Source organism: Chaetodon trifascialis, chromosome 17 (assembly GCF_039877785.1).
Source record: "Chaetodon trifascialis isolate fChaTrf1 chromosome 17, fChaTrf1.hap1, whole genome shotgun sequence".
Lineage (NCBI taxonomy): Eukaryota > Metazoa > Chordata > Actinopteri > Chaetodontiformes > Chaetodontidae > Chaetodon > Chaetodon trifascialis.
In genome coordinates, this window is record NC_092072.1 from 1,460,060 (window position 1) to 1,476,954 (window position 16,895).

Consider the following 16,895-nt stretch of genomic DNA (forward strand, 5'->3'; position numbering starts at 1 on the left):
GTAAATGGCTATCGCCAGATTCGGCCAACTATCGGTGCCTTTTTTCTATTAAACTGTCCTTTTTATGAACAAAGCAACAGAGTAAACAATGCGTGAGGCAGCGGGGCCGGTTGAAAGCGGGGCTAACGGGCGGTAGTTCGTTCGCTCCCGGCCGTTGGAGTGGCTCTGTGAGTGCCTGAAGCAGATGGGATCCACGGTGTATTTGGGTAAAAGGCGGAAGACTGCGTATCAACAGACCGAACCAGAGATGCTACGAAGCTACAGCCGCTAGCCTGCTAACTATTTGTCGCAAAATGCGGGCAAACCACAGCCGATTCACCAGGTAAACACACACCGAGCTGACAGCAGGCTCCCGCCGGTGTCTGCGCTCGCGCACACAGCCTCCTCTCCGCTGCCACTTGTGGTGAAATTACCCGTAAAACACAACGTCCAGCTAGCTAACGTTAGCTAGGATGCTGCCGCTGCTGCTGCGGCTGTGAGGCTGTGATCGTTCCTCTTTCTCCGTTTGTCTCTCAGCCTGTTAGCTTTAGCTGGGAAGACACAGGATGTTGTGGCTGGAATCTGGACACTTCTGTGTCTTTTCTCTCTCTCTCTCTCTCTCTCTCTCTCTCTCTCTCTCTCTCTCTCTCCTCTCTCTCTCTCTCTCTCTCTGTGTGTGTGTGTGTGTGTGTGTGTGTGTGTGTGTGTGTGTGTGTGTGTGTGTGTGTGGACAGGAAGTGCATTTGATGGCAGGACTTAAAATAAACAGCACAGAGGATCAGTGGGTTCATGTTGCTCAGGGCTGCAGGCATCAGGACCTTCACACAAGCTTCATAAAAGTTATTCTACCATCTAATCTGTTCATCTTTAAAAGATCATTCCCCTGATTTTTTGTTTATTTATTTATTTATTTATGGTTTGTCCAATTAACCACAATCACGTGCAACCCACAACACTCTTTCGAAAGCACACTCTGATTTTTCGTATTAGTAAGTTTCAGCCAGATAAGAAGTGGCCACAGGAATGTTAATATAAGATAAGATAAGATAATCATTATTGGCCCAGCAGCAGGGAAATGAAACTGTCACAGTATCAAGAAGTATTAGAAAACAAATGCATAGTTTGGCTAAAAATAGTGTTTATACAAGCAGAGAGAGCAAGAAACAGAAACAGCTGTCGAGAGTAGATGTCTGCAGATACGCAGAGGACATGTTTGAGGTCATCTAGAAGCATATTTGTCCACCTAAGAGCACTAACAAACCTAATCATAATTGTTTAAAAGGTGAGCTGAAGGCATCTCTGTCAGAAGTGTCATGTTGTGACACCAGTATTCATTTTGTCCGTTTGCACCTGAACGCACCAAATGAGCAAAAGGAGATGCAGCTGATCTAAACCTCTGAACCTGGCCCTAAAAAACCACCTGAAAAGTGGACGTGTCGGTGCTGCAGACACGTGCGCTCATGCTGTCTTTCTGTCTTTCTTCAGGGATTAAGTGAACAGAGGAAACATTTCGACTGATGACGTCCTGCTTTATGGAGCCACAACAGGACGGCTTGAACTGAGACAGCTTTGACACTCGGGTAGACACAGCGCTCACCGCACCTCAGGATGGCGAGCAGGAGGAAGTCCACCACCCCCTGCATGGTTCCTCCTCGAGAAACTGTCGACTCAGATCAGGAGATGGAGGACGTCGCCGAGACAGCCGAACCAGAGGACAGCAACGGCGTGGCGATTGTCTCCTCGGAGGCTTGTGGCCTGGCGGAGGAGCGCGGCGAGGACCCGGACGTCCGGCTGGTGTCGGACCACTATGTGGACTCAAACATGGCAGAGGGAGGCTACGAGTGCAAGTACTGCAGCTTCCAGACGGCGGAGCTCAACCTGTTCACCATGCATGTGGACACAGAGCATCCCGATGTCGTCATCAACACCTCCTACGTCTGCATGGAGTGCGACTACCACACCAAGAGGTACGGCGGCTGTGTGTTTGCAGACGTGCTCGTTTGTAAACGTGTTGATGTCTTAGGTGTCTGAATGGATACGAGGTGAAACACCTCTAATCATCATCCCAGCTTATCTGGGAGTTCTCCTAGCTTGTGGTCATAATTCATGCAAACTGGCTGTGGATCAGTTCCTGTCACGTGTTCTGACTGAACACAGAACCCACTCAGCATTCCCAGAATGCTCCACAGCCTCCGGGTTTCTCTCGTGGTTCACTTGGAGCTCCTGAGGTTTGGCCACCGTCAGGGTTGTGATGAGTTATCTGAGCAGCTCCTTTAAGTTCTGTTTTTGATATTTCTGCCTTGAAGCACTCCTCATCGTTTTGACTTTGTCTCCTCACGTAGCTACGACACGCTGCTGGCCCACAATGCTCGCCTCCACCCCGGCGAGGACAACTTCACGCGGACGATGGTGAAGCGAAACAACGAGACCATCTTCCAGCAGACGGTCAATGACCTCACCTTCGACGGCAGCTTCGTCAAAGTGGAGGACGACGAGGCAGAGGAGACCTTTCGCAAAGGCATCGCCCTCAGCAAGACCCCCATCATGAGGATCAAGAGCCGACCAGAACCCAAGAAGTTCACCGCCTTGCACAAAGTGGCCATCGATGACGTCATCAAAGTGGAGAGCGACGACGAGGACGACGAGAACAAGGAGCCGCCCACGCTGTCTCCCGCCCCGATGGCCCCCGCCGCCGCTGCCCCTCGCCTCCTCCCCGTCTCCGCGCCGGTGCAGGTCCAGGCCGTCCCGCAGAGCATCGTGGTCAACAGCCCCAACGTGCTGCAGATCAAAGGCGGCTCGGGCGGCGGCGGCGCCGTGCTGCCTCCCGGGACTCTGGCTCAGGTTCTGTCGGCCCTGCAGAACCAGCAGAACAGCACTCAGACACAGACGCAGCTCCTCATCCCCATCAGCAGCATCCCTACCTACAACACGGCCATGGACAACAACGTCCTGCTGGTCAGCGCCTACAACAGGTAAGCACACCTGGAGGGGCGGGGCAACACCTTACTCTCCCTCTGTGGATCTCTTCTCTGGTGATGAGCATGTGTTCTTTAAGGCTTCAGTCAGGATTTCTCTTTTTATTTACCAACGTGAGGTAAGTTGTGAAGCTGTCGTTGCCTGCAGGCTCGCAGTCTGTATGTCTGAGCAGGTAAACTCTGCTCAGTGTGTCTTCAGGTCAGCGGAGGTCAGCTGAGCGTGAACTCTGTCTCTAACGGCTCGTCCTCTGACTTTGTGCCGCAGGTTTCCGTATCCCTCGGTGTCGGAGATCATGGGCTTGTCTTCGCAGACCAAGTTCAGCGAGGAGCAGATTAAGGTCTGGTTCTCTGCTCAGAGGCTGAAACACGGAGTCAGCTGGACGCCGGAGGAGGTCGGTGCTTTCACGCCACGCCACGTTTCGTGTGTCTCTAATAAGACGGACGCTTTATTCCAGTGATCAGTCTGAATTTAAGCAGCAGACACAAAGCCTGAAGAGGAGTCCGCTCCATCCAGCTTCTAACGTGCACGTTTGGCTTCAGACATAAAGTTCAGTCTGACGGATCATCCAATCAAATGAGACATGACTCAGCCTGTTATTCAAAGACCTTTTAATCCCACAAAAGTCAGATTCCACTGTGAGTGTCCTCTTCTGGCTGATCCAGGCTCAGTTTGGAGCGATCTGCCTGAACTTGGCAGACTCTGACTCATTCATCACGGTGCTTCGTGAAAGTCCGTCTTGAGGACTCGCGTAATGTGATAATCTCTTTATTGATGACGTGACCTTTTTAAGTGCTGCTTTGCTTTCACTGCTTTTTAGCTCGTCTCTTCCCAGTTTCTTGAAATTAGTCATAATTTAGTATTTTCAGCTTTCGCCATTTTGTGCCTCCAGATGAATTTTGGTTGGTTCGCATAAACTGTTCTCAGTGGAAAAGAAAACACTAAAATACACTGAATATTAGTATACTGAGCATGTATACGTGTATCCAGAATATGAAATACTGTAAAATGTGCTGAATTGGACTAATTTATTTACAAGGTCAAACTTTTATTAAGTACACTTAACTGTACTAAAATGGGACTATTTTAAGTACTTAATATACTGCAAATATATGAAGTATTTTGTATTTGCTCATGCTATCCTTCAATTTAAAGTACAACTGAAACACATTCATAGTGTAAAATAAAATCCATAAAATCAAACATTAAAAGTTCACAAATAGAGACTTAGACTTTATTGATCCTAATTTGTGAAATTCTTTTGTTGCAGCAGCAGGTTAAACACACACTGCCTATTAAAATAATAGAATAATTATTCATAATAATACATCAACATAATGCATCATGAAAATACATCAGCATTGGGATTTTAGTGTATTTGTACATTCTTCTCGAGCATTTTCAGTTCTGTAAGTGTGCTTGAAAACGCCTTAAAATGTATTAGAAGTGAGGACCGTGTCGGGCCGGGTCCTTGCCGCGGTGGCCCCGGTTCGATTCCCGCCCGGCCTCTTCGCCGCGTCGTCCCCTCTCTCCTCTCTCTCTCCAGCCGCCATAATGAAACAGAAATGCCAAAAAATAGGTTTAGAAGTACAGACTTGTACACATCAGTACACACAAACAGTTTGTAAAGAAGGTCTTCATCAGCAGCCAGCATGAGTTTTTTAATGATGCGTGCAGTGACTTTATGACACCATCAGCTGATCCAGCTGAGAGCAGACCAGCTCCCTCGTTAAGTTTCAGGCTTACCGACGCGTTTCATCTAACGGCCTCCTCTTTGTTCCCGCTCCCTGCAGGTGGAGGAGGCGAGGAGGAAGAAGTTTAACGGCACAGTGCAGACCGTCCCTCAGACCATCACCGTCATCCCCGCCAACATCGCCGCAGCCACTAACGGCCTGCAGTCCATCTTTCAGACCTGCCAGATCGTCGGTCAGCCGGGGCTCGTCCTCACTCAGGTAGCGGGTAACGGCAGCGCCGTGCCGGTCGCCTCCCCCATAACCCTGACAGTTGCTGGCGTCCCCGGCAACCAGCCCAAAGCCGCCGAACCTTCGACGTCGGAATCAAAGACGGAGATGTCGGCTGGCTCAGCGCTCGGTTTGGACGCGTCGGCGACCAAACCAAAGAAGTCGAAGGAGCAGCTGGCGGAGCTGAAGGCCAGCTACGGCAGGAGGCAGTTCGCCACAGAGGCGGAGATATCACGACTCATGCAGGTCACCAAACTCTCCAAACGAGCAATAAAGAAGTGGTTCAGCGACACGCGCTACAACCAGAGGAACTCAAAGGATTACCACGGCGTCCTGCTGAGCGAAACCTCCTCCGGCAGAGCGGCGGCGCCGGGAGGAGGCCGAGGAGGAAGGAGCAGCAGCGGCAGCCTCAACGACAGCAACAACAGCGACAACACCGCCACCATCGTCATCGACTCCAGCGACGACGCCAGCGATTCCTCCCCAACTTCTGCCAACGCCCCGGGGTCGTCGGGCTCCACCAGCGACCCGCGGGTCAAATTCCGCCACGCCTTCCCCGACTTCACGCCGCAGAAGTTCAAGGAAAAGACTCCGGACCAGCTGCTCGTCCTGGAGGCCAGCTTCCAGAAATCAGACACGCCCTCGGACGAGGAGCTGAGCCGGCTGCGCGCAGAGACGAAGCTCACGCGACGCGAGGTGGACGCCTGGTTCACTGAGAGGCGGAAGATGCCTTCAGCGGCGCAGTCGAAGGAGAGCGACCCCGAGGGGGACGCCGAGAAGGCGAAGCCAGCTGCCGCGCCTTCGTCCGCCACTCAGGAGCGGCAGACCACTCCACCCGCCAGCAGGAAGACGATGAAGAAGACGCCAGAGCAGCTCCACATCCTGAAGAAGGCTTTCGTCCGGACGCAGTGGCCGACGTCCGAGGAGTACGACCAGATGGCGGAGGACAGCGGTCTGCCCAGGACGTACATCGTCAACTGGTTCGGAGACACGCGCTACGCCTGCAAGAACAGCAACCTGAAGTGGTACTACCTCTACCAGAGCGGGAAGGTAACGCGCTTTACTGAACAACAAGTGATACAACAAGTCGCTTTCTGTGTCCAAAGCTATTCTGTTTTCAGGGAAGCACCATGTGATGTTAGCGTCTGTTAAAAGAACAACCACAGTGTATTTGTACCTCTTTAGAGTACTTTGACTCACAGTTACTTGGACTGAATCAATGTAATGGATTTAAGGTGGACGAGGCGCTGAACGGTGGAGCCAAGAGCCAGAAGAAGTCCAGGAAACGATTCCGTGGTTGGTCCAGAAGGACCCGCCGGCCGTATCCCTGCAAACGGTCACCACAGGGGGGCGCCACTGCCATCAAGGTCAGTGTATGCAGAGTACGCAAGCTAAAGCTAATGCAGTAATAATAATGCTAATCAGACATGAAGGGCTGGACGGCACCTTCTCACCGCTCAGCTTCTGCGGTTTGGTTGTTGTGAAAATGTCAGCACATACAAAAGTCGTGACATTTCAGACAACAGCTTGAGTTCCCTGGAAGTCAGGTGCTCGTTTCATGGTTAAAGTGTCACAAACGCCGTCAGGGTTTTCACGGATTGTTTTCCAGACAAAGGCGGCAAAGCTTTCATGTTTTTGTCTGACTGTCCCACAAAGGCTGCACAGCGGCGAGTTGTGCAGGGGAAGCGCTGACCTTCCCTCCCCCGATTCTCTGTGCTGCAGTGAAACTGAGCTGGTGGTACTTTAAACTTCAGCTGATGCACCTGCAGCACAGGACGCTGAGGGGAGCGTCCTCCTGCTTTATGTCACAGTGTCATGACAGAGGAAACTGCAGGTCACAAATGCAGTGACTGGAACAACCTGAAGGAGCTCCATCACATCGATGCACAAACCTTGTAAATGTTATGTTGCTGTAAGTTAGATGTCGTGATTGAAGGTGCTCCTGTGTGTGCGCATGTTGTCTTTCTGAGGCCGGTGTGTCACGTCTCCTCTGCCAGGTGAAGTCCGGGAAGGCGTTTCTGAAGGACTACTACCTCAAACATCGAGCCCTGAGCGAGAGAGACCTGGACGACCTGGTGACCAAGTCCAGCATGAGCTACGAGCAGGTGAGGGACTGGTTCTCCGAGACCGCCAGGAGGGCGGAGGAGGGCAAGGAGCCCTTCAGCGACGAGGAGGCCGAGGGAGAGGAGGGCGAGGAAGAGGACGAGGAGGAGGAGGACGAGGAGGCGGGAGCGGCGGAGCAGGTGGACAGCGAGGGAGAGATGGAGGTGAAAGAACAAGGAGAGGAGGCCACTGACGATGACTGCAACGAGGAGGAGGAAGAGGAGGAGGAGGAGAAGGAGGAGGAGGAGGAAGACGAGGATGACAAAATGGTTCAGGAGGAATCTGAAGGTGTCAGCCAATCACAGCCTCAGGAGCAGACATGAGGAGACAGGTGAGCACTGATGAGACTTTCACTTGATTGACAGCAAATATAATCAATAATCAAATCAAAATGTTGATTTGTTCTGGTTAAATGAAAAAAGAGTTTGTCTTTTATTGGTCTAAGACACCAAATAAGCTCTCAGAGAGTCACGCATGGAAACGTTCTCACACTTATTCAACCGTAAGTCACCAAAGTGAGACGAGCTGAAAGTCAAACTGGCTTCATTCAGACTGGAGACATTAACCCTCGTGACGTTACCGTTTTCCTGCCTCTCACTCAGTAAATTTACAAAATAAAAGAAGGAAAATCAGCCAGAACTCAACCGACAACGGACTCAGCCAATCACAGCCAGCCAGGACTGCGTGCTGTGACTGATATCAGGATTTATTGAGATCTTTGTTTCTTTGAGTCGTATTTCCAAACACGTCACGTCAGTTTTTTCTTTCATGTCTTCGTTGTCACTCGCAGCATTAACGTCCTTCCTCCCGCTGCCGAGACAACACGGAGGAGACCGAACACACATCAGTGTTTCTCAGCTGGCGGGTCGGGACCCAAAGGCGGCCACGGGAAGCTCAGGCAGAGTCACGGCTCAGACGGACGACGCGTCACTAAAACGACGATTTTGTGCCTTGGAGATAAACTTTGGGTCCTGATGCAGCTGAGAAGCACTGAGACGACGGCGCTGACGTCCGGACGACTTCAGGATGTTTGTTTCTGCGATGAACTGTGGGACCAACCAACGCGCAGGGCGACGCCTCCTCAGCAAACGCCACCACCAGAGTAAGTTCCAGCTCTGCTCCTGTACAAATAACAAGGCTTTTATTTTGGCGAGAATGACAGGGCTTTTATTTTGGCCTTTTATGTCATTTTTCTTACAAAAACAAAAAAAATCAATGTTTTAAGGTTAACTTTGTATAAAGGAAAAACAGTAAAACATTTCTAAGGTGAGACCTCGCATGGATTTCGCATCAATATAAAAACTTTTTCACAATAATGGACCATCTGACCTTTTTCTCAAGGGATCGTCCCCAAAAATCAACGTTTTGCTGTTCTGAAAGAAAAGGTTTTTAAAGCCGCTCTGGTTTTTTGTGAATAGACAACTCAAATTAGTGCCATTTGTTTTCTAAGGTTTTGTTGTCAATCAGAAAATCAGCGCTGGGATCAGTTCCACGTTGACATTTTCACCTTTTTTGTATTTTATTTTTTTTGTTTTCAAGTGATTTGTTAAAGTCTGAACAACATCAAATTCATGGGGACTGAATCCATTCTTCTTCTTCTACTCTTATTATGCTGTTCTGAGTTCTTTTGAATATGGTGATAATTTCCACGTCAGCAGGTTTGGGTCCATTCAGTTTCAGTGACGTCGATTCATCACTTAAAGGGAAAATCCACCTTAAAATTAACAGTCGGTGTATTTTTGTGTCGTCCAATCAGATAAAAAGCAGCGCTGAAAAGAGCCAAACGGATGTTAGAGCGATATTTGAGGTTGAGCTGGACATTTGACAGTATCCAGAGACGACCTGCTGTCTCTGAATGACCTTAAACACACGCTTGACGTTTGGGCCGCTTCCTGTTTCGTATCATCGATGCGAACGCTCGTAGAATCTGTGACAAGCTAAAATCAGCTGATTTCATTGGCTGTGTTTTAGTCCGATGATGAACGACGGCTGGACGTGGACTCGCTGTCTGCACCCAGTTGCCAGTTTATTAGGAACAGCTAGCTAACGGCGTCACACGGGGCCACAGCAGGAATTCTGGGAAAGTTTTACTCCGTCAAACCTTCACTGTTCACGTGATGAAAGAGTGAATCCTTGTTCCTCTTTGACGGAGGTCAGTGAGTCCTCTGAGGCTTGTTGAAAGGCATTCTGGGAAACGTAGGAAACCTGGTGGGACAGCAGGAGCAGCTGATGATGGAAAACGCAGCAGCTCACGACGTCTCGATACACGAAGGTGGATTTTTCCTTTGACGTGCAGCCTGAAGGTTTCAAAACGTTCTGTTACAGACTGAACTTTTCAGACATTTCTCACACGGCCTTCGGCTTCAGGGCGTTCTCGAACGCTCGTCAGAGTCGATCGGCTTGAAAGGACGATGAACCCAAACACTGTTTGTGTGTCCAAAAGAAAAAAACAAGGCATGTGTGCTCTTCTTCAGGAAACAGGCAACTTTACCTCAGTCAGTTAAGCTACGAACTCGGTAAGATTGTGACATTTACACTCTATGACAGTTTTTCTTTTCGGGAGAATTCAATACTGTATGCATGAAAACACGAGTACACAATAATAATTATGTCTTTCAGATGGCGTTTCTGTTTTTTGTCCTCGCCGCCAAAGTAAGAATCACTTTAAAAAGAAAGAAGAAGAAGACATAGTTATTAGTGCGTTTCCTTGCTCAGATACGGGTGAACTAGCAAACAATCTCTTCAGGTGTTCCACGAGAATTACAGACAATATTTTAGGGGCGAGAAACCACAAGCACTTGGTTCCCACGGGAACTTTTTAACTTTTCATATGCGGGGTAAAAAAACGAAGAAATAAGCTTTTGTTTTGCTTTTCTCTGCTCACTTCCTGTGTTTACTGAACCACGTAGGACTCTGTTAGAATATGCAAACATCAACGAACAATCAGCGGGTCGGCGGTCGGACCGGCGTCTGTTCGATTTGCTTGTCAACGATTGGTCGGCGACGCGGGTCCTTGTATGAGCTCTGTCGTGTTGCACAGTTACGCCTCTCTGCCATCTTTAAACTGCTTTAATAGCCAAACGGTTTTAGTAGTTAATTTATTTATTATATCTGGACTTTCATGGATATCTTTTTTGTCTGCAAGCAAAAAATAAAAAGTGGAAAAAGAGGTTTGATTCAGCGGCTTTTTATTGATCTTTCCTGCTTGTACTCACTGAAACTGCGGCGCAGTACATTTACTCAGTCTGTGTACTGTGACGAGGTATTTTTACACTTCAGCTCATTGACTGAACATCGTGAAACAAACTGAAAACCAGCCGCCAACGAGTTTCTTACATCTTTTCTGTTTATATCACAGTGATTAATTAATGATTATTGATTAAATATCGTGTGTTTTTCACTGTTGGTGCTTGTTATCTAAACATGTATGACGCCTATTTTTCACTATTTTCTGGCATTTTATGGACAAAATGGTTAATAAATAAGATGGAAAATAAGGCGCAGATGAATCGATGTTTGAAATATTTTCACTGCGTCGTCAAATGTCTCGTTTTGTCTAAAACCCCAAAATGTTCAATAATTACGAAGAAAAACAGCAAATGTTTGTTTGTTTGTTTGTTGGATGAATGAGTGAAAAACCACTGAAGGCTCAAACTTGTTGCTTAATTTTGATTGACAAAGAAGGAAATATTTTACTTTTTTTCAACGTGCTGACAGAATCAATTAATCTGTTTGTCTCTTTTTTTAATCATTGACTATTAGCAAATAAAAAATGAAATTAGAAATGGAAAAAATGGGAGATACTTGTTGTTTCCAGCGCTTGATTGATTGAATTCAGGCTCCAGTTCGAGTCCAATGTGACGTCTGTAAATTCCACAAAAACAAACTTCATGACATTTCAGACAACAAAAAGCTGTTTTAACGTAAATAAATGAGTTCGGAGCTGCAGCTTCAAAGGTCGATGTGTGGACGACTGATGGGATCTGTGGCAGAAAATATTCATTAGGATGTTTTTCACCAGCGTTTAGTCACCTGAAATAAGAACTGTTGTGTTTTCGTTAGCTTGGAATGAGCTACAGAAGCCCAGAGCGGACAAACCGGCGTGAACCTTCAACCTGTAGTGTAAATGAAACGAGCTGATTGGCTGAATCAATCAGCTGATTAATCAGCGACTGAAACCAAAGAGGAGGAGAAAGTGTGGATTCATCCACGTTTGATCACATTCAGTCAAAACGTGCAAAAACATTTCAAAGTTACGAAAAAGAAACAATAACTGAAACATAAAAGTCAAAGATCAAATCTTCACTTCAATAAGCTGAAAACTGACTGAACTCGCTGATCGATCATCGATTCCTGATCGACTCGAGGTTCATACTTTAGTCACGTCTGGATTCACATCAGTAAAATAAATCTGCAGCTCAGAGGAGCAGAATCCTCTGAAAACATGGACGCTGTGTTCCTCAGTACACTTACTGCAGTACTGTACTGTAATACTACACACACAGTCGACCCGTGTCTGTGTGATCGCTGAGGTCAGAGGTCGTGCTGCTCTGCGTCATTCAGGTGTTTCTAATATTCCTTCAACCTGTAACTGTGACAGACAATCGAAATGACACGTTTCAGATTGAACTTCATGAATTTACTGCAGTATTTTCATTGTACAGTACGTTTACTGCTTTAATGCAGCAGTACCATTAATCTAATGAAAGGTGAAGTACTTCTACACTCTGAGCGCAGGACTTTTGTTGAGGGAACCTTTGCTGACCTTTGACCTCTGCGCTGTGAGTGATGCTCTTAGAAAGTGGACTCCCACAGAAACCAGTTTACAGGTTTTCTTCAGTCTGTGGTTTAAAAAAAGCTTTTTTTTTTCTTCCGGTTTGAGCCTCGTTTGTGTTTGTTTCTCTGTAAACAGCCTCGTTCGCTCGCTGCGCCGCCGCAGTCATTCAAGGTATTCAGCACCATCGCCAAGTGCGCCTGGTGATCTACCATAGAAACCAGCAGCACCATAGAAACCAGTACACCCAGTCCAGGGAACACGCTGTCCTCCGGATCCAAAGCCCTGCCTCTGCACGCTCCGCTCCACCTTTTCACCGCTCGCCTGCACGCAGCGAGCTGCAGAGCCTGGCGGCGGTTTGCTGGCGTTCTGGCTGAGCTCGGCCCGGTTTGGGGCGTGTTCGTCCGTGAGGTTGCAGAGACATTTTCGGGAGCCATGTTGGGGCGTTTTGGCTGGTGTGTGTGGTGGAAGGAGAGGCTCGGCGTCTTGTTGCTGCTTCCTCCAGCAGATGGCAGTGTGAGCCCAAACACCCGCCTCTCCTGGCTCTACTGTAAATCATGTAAAGCTGGCCGAGGTTAGGTAATACACCATTTGTTCACGGATCTGGGCATTATCCAGCCTTCCTGGAAGTTCGCTGGCTGCAGACCTGCTGCCGCTCCGAGCTTTTCCCCACTTTATCTGCTTTTTCTCTGGGCCTCCGTCAGTGAATCAGGAGGAAAAGGTTGATTCATGTCCTTCACAACATCAAGCTCTGCCCCATTTTGTGGCGTCGGGTCTCCCTGGAAAACACCAGTTACACGCCGCAAATGGTCTGGCAGGGCCTCTGTGAAAACACGAGCAGACCGCCGGCCTCGCGGCGGACAGACGGCGAGCGTTTTTAGGACGAAATCAAGAAAACAAAAGCAGGGAGAGGGAAGAGAGGCGGCAGCTCAAGAGTTAACCTGCACAAGACCCGTCTGAACCAGGGGTGGGACCTGCTCCCCTCCTAATCAGAGCGCAGAGAAAGGGATGAGGGAGGAGGGGGAGGAGGGAGGAGGAAGAGGAGGGGGAGGAGGATGAGGAAGAGAAAATTAGAGTCGACACGAGCGGTGTGAGGGGCCGAACAGAGGCCGCGTGAGGACAGCCGAGAACCCTTTCACTACTGACCTACTTCGACTAACACACACACACACACACACACACACACACACACACACACACACACACACAGCGGCGTTGGTGTGTGTGTTTCGGTCTATATGGCAGGTCGATGAGGACTAAATCTCATGTTTAATGCTTCACACACGCACGCACTCCATCTTGGCAGCACACTCTTAAAACAACTGGTGGTGTGTTGAACCTCTCTGGTGCTCGGCACACACGTGCAGTGATGGAGGAAGGACTCATCATTCATTTAATATCACAGAAATATGCCTGACTGACAGCAGCACAGGTAAAAGTGCTCTATTTCTGAATCAGATGTTTAATAATAATAATAAAAATAACAGTAATCTATCAGTGCATTAATGTGTTCTTCGTTTAACGTTGCAGCTGGTACAGGTGGAGCAATTCATTTCTAATAATTCGTATAATTTATTGTTAATTTGTACGAAGGCGGTCGATGAATTTAACAGCTGTGATCGTAAACACGCTTTATTTGACACACGTACGATCTGACGTCCATCTTTTCAAAGCTTGTAATGTTCAGTATTTGTTGACCTTGTTGGAAATGTTTGGATGCAGTTACGGATTTATTACTGAAGGTGACCATGAGGGGACAGAATATTAGGAACGCCTCTGAATATAATACAGTCCAGTAAAACAAAGGACAGACCTCAGTGATAAAACCTTTGAATTAATTAGTAAAAAAAAAAATTAGAGCTTTTGTACTTGGATTGCACAGGTGTGCCTAATAAAGTGGCCACTGTGTGTTTTCATAGAGCTGTAATTGCTGAAAATACTGTCGACACGTAATGTCCTCATATCTGCTAATAATGTTACAGAAACTGTTTGTTGTATCATGTCACATGAGGACGAAATGTGTCATGTATTTACGTACTTTACAGGATTAAAGAGTCACCGGCTGCATGGGGATGGCGGACTCCGCCGCTGTTAATAAGAAACAATAAAAATAAATATGCAACAAGGATGCAAACATATTCACTGCAGACCATAAATAATATTAAAATTGGGATTATAATTGGGAGGATTGTGTTAGATTTTTAATGTGAAACTGAAGTGGAAAAACGACAGATCTGGTGTTTGTTGGTGGATTTTGTCCACAGATCGAGGCCGGGTGTTTCCCAGTGGGGGCATGTAACAGTACATTTACTCAAGTACTGCACTTAAGTACAAATTCCAGATACAACTTTGTACTTCTACTCCACCGAATCTGTATGAAATGTATGAAATGGTCTGAAGCTGAGTTTCTGGTTCAAGTCGGCTGTTTTCTCTCGTCGTGGTGAACAGTTTTGGGTTGGGGGGGCTGAACTCTGCGGGTCCTGGCTGAACCTTTTCATGAGAGGCTTTTTAAGAGTGCCGGCCGGCTTTTCTTTTTTTCCTGTTTTCAGCCGATTACGCAGCAAAGAGCGAGCGAGCATGGAGAGCTATAGACAGAGAGAGAGGGAGGGGGGAGGGGGGGCTGTCTGCTGCTGCTGCTGCTGCTGTGGGTCATTCTGAGGACAACTCTCCTCTCTTCACCTCACGCCTCCCTCCCTCCCTCTCTGTCCTCCTCCTCCTCCTCTTCTCTTCCTATACCCTGCCCTCGCTCTCTCTCCTCCTATACCCCGCACACACCCCTCTCCTCCCCCGCCTCCCCCCGCCCGTCTCATGCATCTGCAGCCTGTGCCCGCGGTCGCTGCCTCGGCCTACATATCCACACGCCGGATGAGTGGCTGCACGCGAAGCCGCCGCTCTTTATGTCTGAATGCGAACGTGCTGCAGTCACAGCGAACTGGGGCCTCATTGAACAGCAGACTGTGAGTTTGGTGCAGGCGGACACTCGAGGCTGCCAGTGACTCACCTGTGAGACCGTACAGGTGCACGCTGTTCTGTAAGTTTCCAAAGATAAACGAGCCTGAAGGAGAACAACGAGCTCAGGCGGTCGCTCGCAGCACATCTGGAGCACAGAACGCCTCCATCTTCCTCAGGTGATACCTGTGGGTCACATGGTCACTCACCTTTAACAGGTGAACATTTAAATAAAAAGCATGGCGCAGTAAACATTTCAGTCTTCATCTTTTTGAACTGTTATATTTACAGTGCTGTGTTTTTGAAAAACGTCACTTTTTACAGTGTGATGTTCTCTGATACACGTTGGCCTTTGATCATTGGTCATGTGACCCACATGTGTTTATCACACCTGTGAGTGTCCAGGTGAGAAAACAACAGAAAACACAGGAGAATTTAAAAAACATGAGTTGATATACATGTGGCCAGTTTATTAGGTACACCCTGCTCAAACTAACACAACAGCCCTCCAGTAAGAATAATGTGGACCGCTGTATTAGAGTGGATCTGATATCTGTGTATGAAATCTAAATAAATAAAATATATATCAATTCAAATGCTGCCATGTCGAAATACAGTAAGTTTGAAGTATTAGTTAAATATCCAAGTATTTAATTTCCTGTGAGTGGAATCAAAAATACTACAACATCTGTAAGAGTACACAAAACAAGCTTAATGGATGGATGGATGGATGAGTGAGTTGGTGAATGGATGGATGGCTGGGTGGATGGAGGAGTGGAGTGGATGGATGGATGAGCGCATCAATGGATGGATGAGCGGATCAATGGATGGATGAGTGGATCAATGGATGGATGAGTGGATCAATGGATGGATGAGTGGATGGATGGATGGATGAATGAGTGGATGGATGGATGGATGGATGGATGGATGGATGGATGGATGGATGGATGGATGGATGAATGAGTGGATGAGTGGATGAGTGGATGGATGGATGGATGGATGGATGAGTAACTGCGGACGTTTCATGGAAACTTACCAAACAGTGTGTTTATATGTTGATGTTCTCACATTTTCACTGATTTGTTTGGTGTAAAGATTTAACTTGTCGGTAGCGAGAACTGTACTGGAGTACCATTTTGAGGTACTTGTACTTCTACTTGTAAATCCAGTTATGTTACTCTGCTTCTCGCTGACAGAGGACCAAGCTGTCCTACATGTCTTTATCTCCTCGATGGTTCCTTGTTTTTGACGCTCGCTGGCTGATCAGTACGAACGCTGGACTTGAACTTGTGACTCTGAGGTTTTGTTACTTGAGCGAAGGACGTGAGTACTTGTTTGACTTTTGATGGTTTTTGAACTCTGTTCGGCTGGCACGTGCTGCGTTCACTGTCTGCGGCGCCGGCCGTGCCCCGCCCACCTCCCTGTGTAACGAAACCTGCCTCCGTCACGCCGTGTTACGTGTCGCGGGTGAAGGACTGATGTGAACGCTGAAGCATCTCGTGAGCTTAATTATTGGTTGTAATCATTTACAGCGTTTTAGAACAAAGTCACTTCCTCGTCATTTTGTCAACCAAGGACTCCACTTGGCGGCTGTCCTTTAAAAAAGGTTTTATTTTTAATTCTGCTTCTTTTTTTCCAAATGGTGGATATCTCCCTGTTAAATAGGAGATCTCATTATTCACACCAACGCCTGGCAACCTGCTAACAGGCATCACACCTCTCATTATTCTGCATCTATTCAATCAGAAAAAAGGGGAAAAAACGAGACATTTCTGTCCTCCGTCGCTCCACAATACAACTCTCCAGCCTTCTATTAACTGTCAGAGTGCTCCAGCTCTCCTCCTCCTCCTCCTCCTCCTCCTCCTCCTCCTCCTCCGTTTGCTGGTAATCCCTCCAACATGAGAATAAATAATTCACCGCTGTCGGCTCGCAGCCACGTCCCTGCAGCTTTTTGTGTTTTCTCCTCCCTGATTTTAAAGTTTACATGCTCGATTTGTGTGCTGACGGAGGGAGGCGGCCTCCTGACTCGTCTTGAGACGGAGCCTCGTTTCAGGAGGAGATAAATACTCCTCATTCCTGATTGGTCTGTGTCCCGCCGCTGTGAGAAATAGTCCCTGCAGGCTGTCAGTAGATGACCTGTCAGTCTGGGTGTTTCC

The 16,895-nt window shown here is 47.8% G+C and overlaps 1 protein-coding gene across 1 annotated transcript; it reads left to right on the forward strand.

Moving 5' to 3' along the window:
• The first annotated feature begins 1,480 nt into the window (after nt 1-1,480).
• Nucleotides 1,481-10,162, forward strand: LOC139346085 (zinc fingers and homeoboxes protein 1-like). Its single transcript, XM_070984986.1, has 7 exons — nt 1,481-1,946; nt 2,322-2,951; nt 3,220-3,346; nt 4,746-5,963; nt 6,149-6,280; nt 6,911-7,347; nt 7,807-10,162. Exons 1-6 carry the CDS (start codon nt 1,588-1,590, stop codon nt 7,337-7,339), a joined length of 2,895 nt encoding a protein of 964 aa, XP_070841087.1. The 5' UTR covers nt 1,481-1,587; the 3' UTR covers nt 7,340-7,347; nt 7,807-10,162.
• Nucleotides 10,163-16,895: the final 6,733 nt, after the last annotated feature.